The following is a 12619-nucleotide window of genomic DNA, read 5'->3' as shown; positions in this document are numbered from 1 at the left end:
TTCCTCACTGTGTACGCTTTCATTAGCACATGAGCCTCGGCTTCTCCATTCGTGAAACATACCAAAACACTTGTTTTATCTATTTATTGCACATGGTTGCTGAATGCATCAGCTAAGATAATGTTAAATGAAAGTAAACTGAAAATCCAAATACCCCATAAAAATATAAGGGATTAGAACTATGACCCAAGATTATTAGATGCAGAATGCCAAATGGCCTATGAAGATAATATCAGGTCCTAATCTACTATTGTCAAGACGAGCATGAATTACGGGAAAGGGCTCACAGGTCTGTCAGACTTAGCGTTCATTTAAAAGCAGAATGCGGACTTAAAACAGGATTGCCTTAGTTACAAAGATAGTCACTGTATGACTGTTAACAAAGCAAAAATCAGGAAGTTACCTGCTTCGCTTGGTTATTAGCAGCCACTGGGGCCAACACTGGATGAGGCAGTTTGGCTGCAGAGTATGACACCGGAGAACTGAAAAACATAAAGCATTCACGGCATGACTGAGTGCAAATCACCTTTATCCCTGAGCCAACCGTTTAGCCAATAAATACCAATACGGGGCAGAATATAGATGGCTTGGGACCCTAACCAAAGTCATTTGACATTTTTCAGATTGAAGAATAAATCCTTTAAATGAAATTTGTGTCACCAACATAAAAGTCACAGCAGTAACCTTAATACAGTGGTACCTCGGTTTTCGAACATAATCCGTTCCAGAAGACCATCTGAATTCTGAAACGTTCGAAAACCGAGGTGTGGTTTCCCCATAGAAAGTAATGCGAAATGGATTAATCCATTCCGAACCTTTAAATTCAACCCCTAAAACTGCAAATTGAGCATGAATTTTACTATCTAATGATACCCTAGATCCATAAAATTTATGGCGTTCATAAACTGAAACGTTCATCAATGGAGACATTCGAAAACCAAGGTACCACTGTACTTATTTTCTTCCTGCAGTCCTAAAATAAAACTGTAACTAGTTAGAAGTAGGTCTTTTTCTTATCTGGAGAGTAAGCCCCCTCCACACACCCCCGCATCCCACCCCCAGTTCCAGATCATGCGGGGAATTCCCGATTCTCTTTTCCCAGCCTGAGAATACGTTCGACAGGATCTATGGGATGTACAGGATCTGCCACCATATGTGGCTCGAAGGTGTCACTCGAAGAAGAGATCTCAGCTTCTCACAGAACCAACCCCCAGAGCCCAGTGCTCACCAGGATGGCATATAAGAGACTGAAATGTACCACTGCTCCATTCCCAATCTGCACCTTGGCTATAGTATGAAAAGTACATCCACTATTTGTAGAAGGAGTGCTCACTATCTTTTGTTAACCCTGAACACAGTATGCAGAAAACTGTCATTTCAATAATTACTTAAGTGTTAATATGTGAGAAAAAATATCACCCATTTAATGCAATCACAGAAGGCGGCTCCATTCATGGCTCTTGGGAGCCATTTTTTCAATTTATCTGTCCTCAGTCCTGAACTACTCTGATGGTCTGTCCAGCAGCAGTAGCTCTAGGCTCTGTTTTTATTTTTTAGAACCCTCCCTAAAGTTAGGGGGCTTAACACTCCTCCATCAAAAAAATTCACTTGGAAGAGGAAAGACAAAAATAAGCCTATGCCTCACAGAAAAAAATTAACAACAATCTTACAAGCACCTCCAGATTCTCTGTGGGAATAACAGAGGAACTTTCCCAAACAAACTTTATTAGACTGAGACAAGAAAAAAATGGAGTTATTTTCAATGTAACAAAACCCCCTTTATTTTTCTACTGAAGACAGAAGCAGTTGTAGATGTGTGTCTCCGAAGAAACACATCCCTGCTCCCCGGAGATGTCCTACCAAGCAGATACACAGGTACAAAGCTCCCCTGCACCTCTGGTGAATCTCCAACAGAGAAAAGGAATGTAAGAGCGAGAGATCACTGGGACTGAGAAATCCCTGGGCAGACATAGCAGACTTGGGTAGAGAAATGATTTGAGCTCATCAGAAACACAAGGGAAATGAAAATCTTCCACGCTTTCTCAAAGAAAAGAAAAGAAAAAAAAAAAACCCACAAACTAGAAATAAAAACAAAAGCAGCAAGTTACCCAATTTTGGAATATTTTTTCCACCCAAAACTTAGTTAAGACATGATGCCAAATTAAATCATGAACAAAAACAGACTGAGTACAATTATCGTTCTATTTACTTGTGATAATGCTATAAATCTATTGGGTATCCTAAAATCCCAAACACATAAAATTAGGACTCACAGTACCTACACAACCCTGCAGAGAAAGGCTGTTCAGTGCAATCAGCTAGCAAACGAACTGACTAAATCGGATCCACCATGATCCAAGAGCAAACAGAAAAGAACAGCATGCTACCAAATAAACATATTCAAAGATTTGTGCAGAATCATGAACCAAATCAAAGGAAATCAACAGCTAAAAATGTTCAGGATGGAAAAGCCAAATTTGGAATTATTGTATTTTGGATGACTGTGTTCTACTCTCTAGTAATACAGACCTGAAAGAGACCAGAAATTCATTTGACATGCTCTGTTCTACAACTGAAAACAAAAACTCAAAGGACCACAAAAGGAAAACAGCACTCTAACAGAGCGTCATGTTGACATATATTTACGGCAGGTGTCTACAAATGACATTTACATTACTGGCACCACTGGAGCAATGTTTTAGAAATGAGTAATGGAGTCATACAGGTCACTAAGAGTAGTAAAATCAGGTTTTCGGAGAAAAACAATTCCAACAGAATTTAAACAAAGAAAGCTGGACTGGCTACAATACTATAGGCGAAAGTAGATTTCGGAGCAATTCATCTTACCAGGGGTAGAGAAGGTCATTTTGTAATGATAACTGGGTCATCTCATCAATAGCATGAAACAATCCTAAACATTTATGCAACTAATTAACAGAACTTCATTCAACATGAAGCAAAATCTGGTAAAACTGCAAGGAAAATAAGCAAATCCACTAGAGTTGAAAAATCAACAGCACTCTCCAATAATTGATGGAATAAGGAGAGAGAAAATCATTAAGAATGTAGAAGACTTAAACAACACTATCAACAACCTTCACTCTAACCAACAACATGTTCTCCTGAAGTGCACACAGAATATTTACTGAGATGACTGATGTTCTAAGTCAGGAGTAGCAAACTACAGACCAAGGGCCAGCTGCCTGATTTTTTTGGGTTTTTGTTTTTGTAAATAAAGCTGTATTGTAACACAGTGATGCCTATTCATTTACATGTTGTCTATGGCTGCTTTCAGGCTACAATGGCAGAGTGAAGTAGTTGCGACAGAGACCATATGGTCACGAGCCTAAAATATTTACTATGGCTCTTTGAGAAACACTTTACTGATCCCAGTTCTGGGCCATCAAAGAAGTCTCAATAAATCTAAAGGATTCAAGTCATACAAAGCATGTTCTCTGACCTCAGAATTAAAATAAGTAACAAAAAGATACCTAGACAATGTCCAATTACTTAGAAGCTAAATAACACACTTAAATAACCCAGAGGTTTATAAAAATAACCAAAGAATAAATTCAAAAGTATTTTGAACTGAATGAAAATGAAAACATAATATATACAAAATCTGTGGGATGTAGCCAAAGCAGTTCTTAGTGGAAAATTTATAGCACCAAATGCCTGAATTAGAAAAGAGTGGTCTCAAATCAATGACCTTAGCTTCCACCTTAAGAAACTAGAAGAGGAAATAAAAGCCAAAGCAAACAGAAAAACGAAATAATAAAGATCAAGTAGAAAAATAAGAGGAAAAAACCCCCAATGAAACAAAAAGCTAGTTCTGAGATCAATAAGTTTGAATTCTACACACACTAAAAGGAAAATAACTGGCGACTATTTTTTATGAAAAACTACATGTCAATAATTTCAACAATTCAAATGAAATGAACAAATTTCTTGAAAGACCAAAACTACCAAAGTTCACTCAAGAAGTAGACAAGCTGAAAAGTCCTATATCTACTAAAGAAATTTAAATTTCCAAGCCCTGATGGCTTCATTGGTGAATTCTACCAAATATTTATGCATGAAATAATAACAAAAACTCTTTCAGGAAACTAAAGAGGAGAAACACTTCCCAACCCATTCTATGAGGCCAGCATTATTCTGACACCAAAAGCGAACAAAGACATTACAAGAAAATCTATAGACCAATATCCCTCATTAAGACAGATGGAAAAATCCTTAACAAAATTTTAACAAATTGAATCCAACCATATATAAAAAGGGCAACATATCATTACCAAAGATGGGTTTAAAATTCAAAACCCAAGCAATGTGACAAAAGTACCACAAAGACAACTCAATGGGGGAAAATGTGTTTTCAACAAATGGTGTTGGGACAACTGAATAGCCACATGTGAAAGAATGAAGTTGGGACTACAGCGTCACGTTATTTACAAAAATTAACCGAAAATGGATCAAAGACCTAAATGTAAGAACTAACACTATAAAACTTAGAAGGAAACATAGGTATAAATCTTTTAAGAGCCTTTATGATTAGGCAATGGTTTCTTAAATATGACACCTAAAACACAGGCAATAAAAGAAAATAAACTGAATTTCATCAAATTCAAAAATGTTTGTTTCAAAGGACACTATCAAGAAAGTAAGAGACCACCCAAAGAATCAGAAAACATATTTGCAAATCATATATCTGATAAGGGACTTGAATCTAGACTAGATAAAGAATCTTACACCTCAACAATTAAGATAAATAACCTAAATAAAAAATGGGCAAAGGATCTAAGCAGGCATTTCTCCAAAGAAGATACAGATGGCCAACAAGCACATGAATAGATGTCCAGTATCACTAGCCATTAGGGAAACTCAAAATCAAAACCACAATGAGAGACTATTTCACACCCAGTAGGATGGCTGGAATCAAAAAGATGGACAATAACAAATGCTGGTGAGGATGTGGAGAATTGGAACCGTCAGGCACTGCTGCTGGGAAAGTAAAATGGTGCAGTCACTTTGGAAAACAGTTTGAACCATTTTTGGCTCAAAAAGCTAATCAGAATTACCACTTAATCTAGTAGCAACTCCACTCCTAAAACTACCCAAAATAATTAAAAGCAGGGACTCAAACAGATACTTGTACACCAATGGTCACTACAGCATTATTCACAATAGACAAGAAGGGGGGACACTCAAGTGTCCATCGACAGATGATGGGATAAGCAAAGTGGAGTATACACATACAGTGGGACATTGTTCAGCGGCAAGAGGAATGGAATTCGGACATGTGCCCCCACATAGATGAATCTCGAAAATTCCAATGAAATAAGCCAGACACCAAAGGACAAATGCTGCACGATTCCACTTATGTGAGGTCTCTAGAGCAGGCATGTTATTAGAGACAGAAAGCAGACTAGGGGCTGAAGAGAAGGCGAAGGGGGCAGTTATTGTTTAACGGATACAGCTGCTGTTTGGGATAATGAAGAGTTCTGGAAATAAATAGTGGCGAGGGTTACACAACACTGTAAATGTCCTTAATGTCACCGAATTGTACATTTAAAAATGGTTAAAATGGTAAATTTTGTCACATGCATATTTTACCACAATAAAAAAAGAAAAGAAGAAGCTTTCTAACTGTTCTCCCTGTTTCTACTAGTCCCCACTCCAGTCCTTTTGATTTATTCTCAACATAAGAACCAGAAGTTTCCTGCTAAAACCACAGGCTGTATATGATTATCTGCATTTATCAAACAAATCTCATCAAGAATTTTACACTAAAAAAAGGTCAATTTTACTGTATGTAAACTATGCCTCAATTTGAAAAAAATTTGTTGAAGTTAATAAAAAAACAAAACAAAACACAAACCAAATCAGATCCTTCAACTGCTCAGCAAACATCAATGGTCGGTCAGGCCCTGACCCAGGCTTACTAGCTGATACCTGACGTGAGCCCCCAGCCCGCCTTCACAGCATGACCTCATGTCCAGGGCTCATCATCTGCTCCAGCCACCAGTGGCCACCTGGCTTTCCTGAACCTGCCAGACACGCACCCACTACTGGCCCTGTGCTTGGAGCTCTGTCCTTAGGATATTCCTGAGACCTGCTCTCTGGCCTTTTCGGCTTTATCAAGTGTCAAGAGCTACTGAAAGGCAGAATATTACATAAGACAGGAAAATTCAGTTTAATGGTGAAACAAATATGGTCTGGTTGTTCTGAGATATTTTAGTCATTAACCACGTATAAGAAGCACCTTACTTGGTCATCCTATTTAAATCTGCAACCCCGGTCCAGACAACAGGCCCTAAACCCCTTTCCTACTTTAACTTTCTCCTCCATCCCTATACCATCTAAAACACTATATATTTTGCTAATTTATTTCACTTATCCTTTGTCTCTCTGTGACTAGGGCAGGGTTTTTGTTTTCTGGTCTGTCCTGTAAACTGTTTTATACCTAGCACCTAGAACAGAGTGTGGCATATAGAAAGAGCTCATTAAGTATGTGTTGAAGAAAATGAGTAAATGAACGCCAAAATTCCATAAAGGGATGATCTGCTTGGTGTGTTGTGGTAAAAACAAAGGAACCAAAAATCCTCCCTCCTTCGGCCCCACTCTCCACGCTCCACTTCCTGCGAGGTCTCTGGCCTCAAGGGCCTTCTTCCAAATTCGCCTCAAACAAGCTCTGCCCTTGCCCAGCTTGGGGCTTCCACACGCTCTGCACCCTCCACCCACAACACTCTTCTCTGCACTCTGCCTGGCAACTTCTAGCCCCTGTTCAACTTTCAGCTAAAACACCGTCTCCTCACCAACCCCAGGCTCAATCAGATCGCCTCATCATCTGCTTTGGCAGCACCTTCATCGAACTTACTACACTGCAACTAAGTAACTGCTTGTGGAATTGGTAGTTTGGCTGGTGTCTTCCTGCTAAAATGTATGTGTCATAAAAGCAGTACTTTGTGTGTATTATTTACTCCTGTGTCCTTAAAACTTAGGGCAGTATCGAGACCATAAGACTCTGATGAACCAAGTGACCAAGCACTGGATAGGAGTCTAAATAGCCATGAATTTGCTTCAAACTAACCTTCTTCCTTCAACAGGATGGTTAGTCCGTGAATATAATGGATGGAGCCAATGAACATAAAATATACCAATGGCAGGAATACTAACCTCATCTTATAATAAATCTTCTGTAAGATGCTACTCAGAAAAAGTTAAATGTCAGAAAAAAGGGCGAGCTCCGAATTGCTCCTCTACCAAAGCCCTTGTCGAAGATCAGCTCAAGGCGAACCATTCGCGGGAAACAAAGCTTGAGAAAAGGTAGAGTGAACACCAAGAGATGCTTCTCAGACGTGGTTAGTGGCTAAAATATCTCAGAAAAACCAGACCACATTTCTCTCCCCAGTAAGCTGGATTTTCCCCTTAGGTAACGTTTCGCCTTTCAGTGGCTTTCCTTTGCCTTCCCTACACTCGGAATCTGACTACAATTTCCAAACTCTAATGCATAATTCTTTCCCTTGAGAAGTTTGCAACAACCACAAATGCCATCTTGGTCTAAACAGCATACCAAAGCTTCAAAGTCACTGCAAGATATGAACGTGGGTAGGCTTGTTTATGGCTGTTAGCGAGGCCCTGAGATAACTAAGAAATTCCTGGAACAGGCAGTGCTGATCAATGGACCAATGTGGAAAAAAGAGGCCAGTGGACTAGCAGAGCAGGGCCACTTGATGAAACCCAAACAGGACAAGGCGTACGGGGGTGGGGTGGAGGTGGGCTGGCAGGAGAGAAGGGGAGATGTGGAAAAACACAAGGTCCGCGGCTGCTCTTCTGGCTGCTGGACTAACCACGGGCCCCAGGCACGAGCTCCCTGAATGACACTGGTCCTCACGATCCCTACCTTCGGCCTGGGGACGTGCCCATTGGCCCTCCCCTGTGCCACAGGGGAGGCTGGCTGGACTAAAGAGATTACAGAGCGAGAGGGCAGGCGCATTCAATGAGCCGTGCTGCCCAGACCCGGGGGAGGGGCCAGTGCCCTGAATTCTAAGCAGAGATTCAGACTAAAGAAAGGAAGCTCTGGCAGCAGTGACCCAGCCCTCATATGTGGCACAGAAGAGAAGCTGCAAGTCTCCAAACAGCTGCTGCCTTTTGAAAGACTGGGTTTTTGGGTTTTTTCCCCATACAAAAGGCAAAAGAACCTTGAAAGAACAGAAATGCCTGGAGAGAGGAAACTGTCAATCTCAGGACCACCATGAGTTTTCAAAATCAACTGTCCGCATTAGAACTGAAGTATCAACTCTGGAACCCCAAGAATATTAAAAAGAAAAACAAAACTCCAGCCCTACGACCGGACTTAACCCTTCCATGTACCACATGTAGATTTACATATGGCAAAACAGCTTACTGAGTACGCATCAGCAACACAGACTTTACAGGTTTACGAGGCAATGAAGGGGACAATTTCCTGGAAACCCAGCTGGGTGTTCAGATTATCTGTCCAGCCCTCCTACAACCTGAGGCTAGGCTGGGAAGAGTCCCACGGTAGCAGCGGCAGTGCTGCCCCCTGCAGGCGGTCCACCGCCATTACTGACTAATTTACTGGCTGAAACGCACGCAAAGGAGTAACGTACCCGATGGCTGCAGAGGCGGATGAAGGATTATTTAACTCCTGCACATTTACCACTTGAGGGACAGTCTTCAAAGTAGATTCCGTCAAAGTACTTACAGCTGTTTGAATAGAGAACAAAGAGGCATATTAATTTCAGGGAAGGATTGAGAAGTCTAGCCACGTATAAAAGAATGACTAGGACACAAACTCAGGCAGGATGCAATCTCACAAGAAGGAATCTACTCTCGGCAGTTCTGCAGCCCTGTGTGCAGTGGAACACCCACCCGGCCTCCTCCATTCAGAAAAGATTATGAGATGAGGTTTCGTGCAATTTAATCAAATGTACAGTTTTGGGGAAAAGGCTTCCTTGGCCAGATGTTGCAGAGCAGAGTTGAGAAAGCTGCCACAGTGCCGGCTCATTCTGGAAAAGGGCAGAAAGAGCTCGAGGACCAGGAGTACTCAGACTAAGGATTCCTGCCATCTGTCCACTCATCCACTCAACCATCCTTTCACATGGGCTTATTACTGCCAGACGCTGTGAGGTGCTGGGAACACACAAAAATGTCTAAGATTCTGTTTCTTCTCTGAAGGAGCTCATGGCTTAGGGAGATAGGCACACCGAGTAAAATGTGGAAAATGGAGCTTGGCCAGACAGAGGAAGAGGCCGAGGGGCCTGAATTACGGATGGCAACAGGAACTGATCTGACACCTACTTATCCATTTCACATCTCTTCTGTGTGTGTCTTATGATTTAAAACTGCACTCCAAGACTTACTGGTATTTTATAATTAACCAGAAGAAGGCCTGCGCAAAGCTCTTGGGTCTCTTCTCACTACACGTTTGGCAGAACTGGAAGCCGCAGCCTAGGGAGAACAGCGGGTTTGTGGCAGCCCGTTTCACACCCTCCTTCAGAGAAGCACCCTGAACATCTTGCCTACGGCTGCACGAATTTCATCTTTTACATCCAAAAAGTTCCCACACCTTAGAAATTTCTGTTTCCAAAATGATAACGGAGGTCACACACCGCCTGCTGAGAGTGGACTAATCCTAAATCCCGGCAGATTTTACCTTTATAAATAATCAAATCTATCAGCTTGATTTGGGCTTGTTTACCAAATGCTAAGATTCTGCTTGGCCCAAGTAATATTTGCAAAGGAGTCTACTCTTTCAGAAGGTTCAAAGGTACCTTGAAAAGTTATCTTGTTTATGTTCCATCATATCTATTTTAGATGCCTTGATAAGGGTTTTAGCATCTGAACTTTTCTTAGAAATCTTTTATCACTGTATAATGATAATTCTTATTTGTCTAAATCAAACCATGTCTTTTTAGTCTTAAAAAAGCTGTCTAAGTGGGCATGTGTACTAAGTAGTGATAAAATTAAAAAATAATTTTATTCAGCTAAAGAAAATATTTGATTTACAACAGAGTTTGTTGACCTTGGCACTTCTGACACTGTGGGGCTGGATAATCCTTTGTTGTGGGGGTTACCTGTGCATAAGATTTTTTTCTGCAGAAAAAAGAAAACGGCCAAGTCATGTTATACAGGTGTGTCAAAGGTATCTTGGTCATTAAGTATTGTGCAGTACATTATTTATTATTCTCCCTAGGAGAGATGAAGTTTGAGAGGTGATCATGTCTTTTTAAGGACACTTACGTGATGCTGTTTCTTCTTTTGGTGTCACCGGTATTATAATTAAGAGCGGTTTATAACTGAGTAGCACTAACGAAAGGAGGTGCTACGTAACGGAAGTATAAAGTTACATATTTAACTTTTTAATTTTAATTTTTTGCTGTGAAGGTCAAGGTGACATTTCCCATACATGTCATACTTGCTCATGTTCCCTTTTCTGATGGCATGGGGTTCCCACACATGCACATACACACACCCATACATGGGCCATCTGCACTTTAGTGCGAAGGCCTCTGTCCCAAGGTGCGGCGATAATGAGGCAGCTGCTGAACATGAAGGGTAATTAACCCTTTGATAATTAACCTACTGGGAGGGTTCTTGTCAGACAGAACTACAGTGCTATTGTCTTGTGGTCTTGTAATGCAATGGTACTAACAAAATAAAGAGATGAACAGAAGTGAGAAGCTAGAGAATCAGGTACCTTTTGTAAATTAAACGACTTTTGTTACTTTGGCCACAAACCTTAATCAGCATTACCTCATCTCTAAAGTAGCCTTGCAGTTTATAGACTTTGTAAATGTATTGCTTTTCTTTGGTATGTCATTTTTTTCTTTGAAAACCGCTATCATGGAAGATAAAATGTAAATCATTGCTAACTGTAATGCTTTTAATAAGTGACCCATGATATGCAAAAGAAATAAAAATAAAAATAATTTATTTTGTAGCATTCCTGGCCTCTACCCACTAAATACCACCAACACTGCCAATTGTTGGGAGGGTGGGCGGGCGGGCAAAATAGTCTCCTGTTGAGAACCACTGGCTTGTACAAACTGGTAACTCGTGATAACGGAAGTTCTTGAGGCCAAGTACCTAGAAATCCTACTGTAGAAACTTTTGGACAGTCACAAACCATTGACACAAGAGCAGGTGCTCATCAGAGACCGCATTTAGCAGTCCTAAGCAGCTGTACGGCAACAGAATGAGCACAGGGTTGGAGTCCGGGTTCTGCTCCTTACTGGTCGGGTCACCTTCACCTCTCTGAACCTGACGTTACTCAAAAGCAAAGTGGGCACACTACTACGGGGTGGCTGAGGAGACACTCTGAGTGTTATTAGGTGATCTAATTGCAAAGATTAATTTGGAACTTAAAGCAGACATCATTCAAAAGGAGGGATTCACAACTTCATTAAAAAAAACCCCAGATTTCCTACTTATCAGAATGTGGCAGATCTAACACCTCCCGCAAAAGACAAAAGTTGCAGACCTGGCCTCTGCTTTCTCAGAACTCTTTGCCCCAAAAGCAGACAGGGCTGTCACATCAGTCTTCTCTTCTGAAGGGCAGTAAAGAGCCAGGTGTTTCCTGGCACCTGCAATCCTGGCCTGTGATGCAGACAGCTCCTAATCAGCCTCTGCATAGGTGTGCGACTACAGTTCTTACCTGGCACCTGACTGGCCATCTGTCGTCTCAGGGCTGCGGCAGCGGCCGCCTGGGAAGCTGAGATGGGGTGGGAGGGGCCAGGTGCACCATGTTTCACGGTTTTTGTTGCGAACATTGTGCTATCAGCCCCTTGAGGAATGATTTTGCTAGCAGACGTAGACACTGAGGGGAAAAAGAAAAATTAAATGAGAGAGTAGGTCAGAGAAGAAGAAAACATGGAAGTTACAATGGTCAATTCTGCATGTTAGGTTGCGGGGCAAATGCTAAGATTATAAATCCTTAAGCATTAACATAGAAAAGGACCTATAAACCGTAGGCTGGCACCTACAGCTTTCAAAGACGCCACGTGCAATTTGCCTGAACTCCTTGACATGGTCATTTCCTGATGCTGATCAAGAGCTGACTTTTAGGCCAACACCGATCACTTCCCTGCTCTCCTCTCACAGCCTCTCCATCCCAGTGCCTCATGCGCGCTGCTTGGTCTCTGTCAGAAGTCACTTCACTGCAGGTTCCTGACACTGAAGTGAGGGCGTGACAGTACAACACAGGTCATTTCAGGGGGCACCACGGCTAGGAGTTCTGAGGCAGAACACAGCGAAAGGCAACAAGCTGAAATGAGCTGGGACGGGAAAGGCACGTGTGTGGACGATGCTTTGTACTGAGGCAAATGACCTCCTTTTACTCCTGAAAAGACCTGCTTATTGTTTAAAATGACACGAGCTGGACTCAACAGTAAAGTTGTCACAGTGTGAATCTTTAGTCTCTTCTTCCTCACGGCTTTCAAGGGGAACATGTCTCCTTTGAATCTGTCTTCTAACTTCTGGAACATTAGCAACAACGGGCTGGAACCAACAACTTGATGCTGTGATGACATAAAATCCAGTTGCTCTTCCTCCAGGTGTTAGAAACCTCATAGGGGAAAAAAGAGTTTCCTGTCTCACT

The 12619-nt window shown here is 41.5% G+C and overlaps 1 protein-coding gene across 4 annotated transcripts in view; it reads right to left on the bottom strand.

Moving 5' to 3' along the window:
• NUP214 (nucleoporin 214) overlaps positions 1-12619 on the bottom strand; it is a 92012-nt gene that overhangs the window by 38116 nt on the left and 41277 nt on the right. For all 4 annotated transcript variants that reach the window (XM_081065510.1, XM_081065512.1, XM_081065511.1 and 1 more), the window contains exons 23-25: positions 11678-11839; positions 8631-8727; positions 404-482 (exon numbers count right to left, since the gene is read on the bottom strand). In XM_081065510.1, the coding sequence (XP_080921636.1) occupies positions 404-482; positions 8631-8727; positions 11678-11839 (338 nt within the window). The remainder of the gene's footprint in view (positions 1-403; positions 483-8630; positions 8728-11677; positions 11840-12619) is intronic.

This window comes from Rhinolophus hipposideros, assembly GCF_964194185.1.
Source record: "Rhinolophus hipposideros genome assembly, chromosome: 11".
Taxonomy (NCBI): domain Eukaryota; kingdom Metazoa; phylum Chordata; class Mammalia; order Chiroptera; family Rhinolophidae; genus Rhinolophus; species Rhinolophus hipposideros.
The sequence above is the reverse complement of the archived record's forward strand: the minus strand, read 5'-3'. Positions and strand labels throughout refer to the sequence as shown.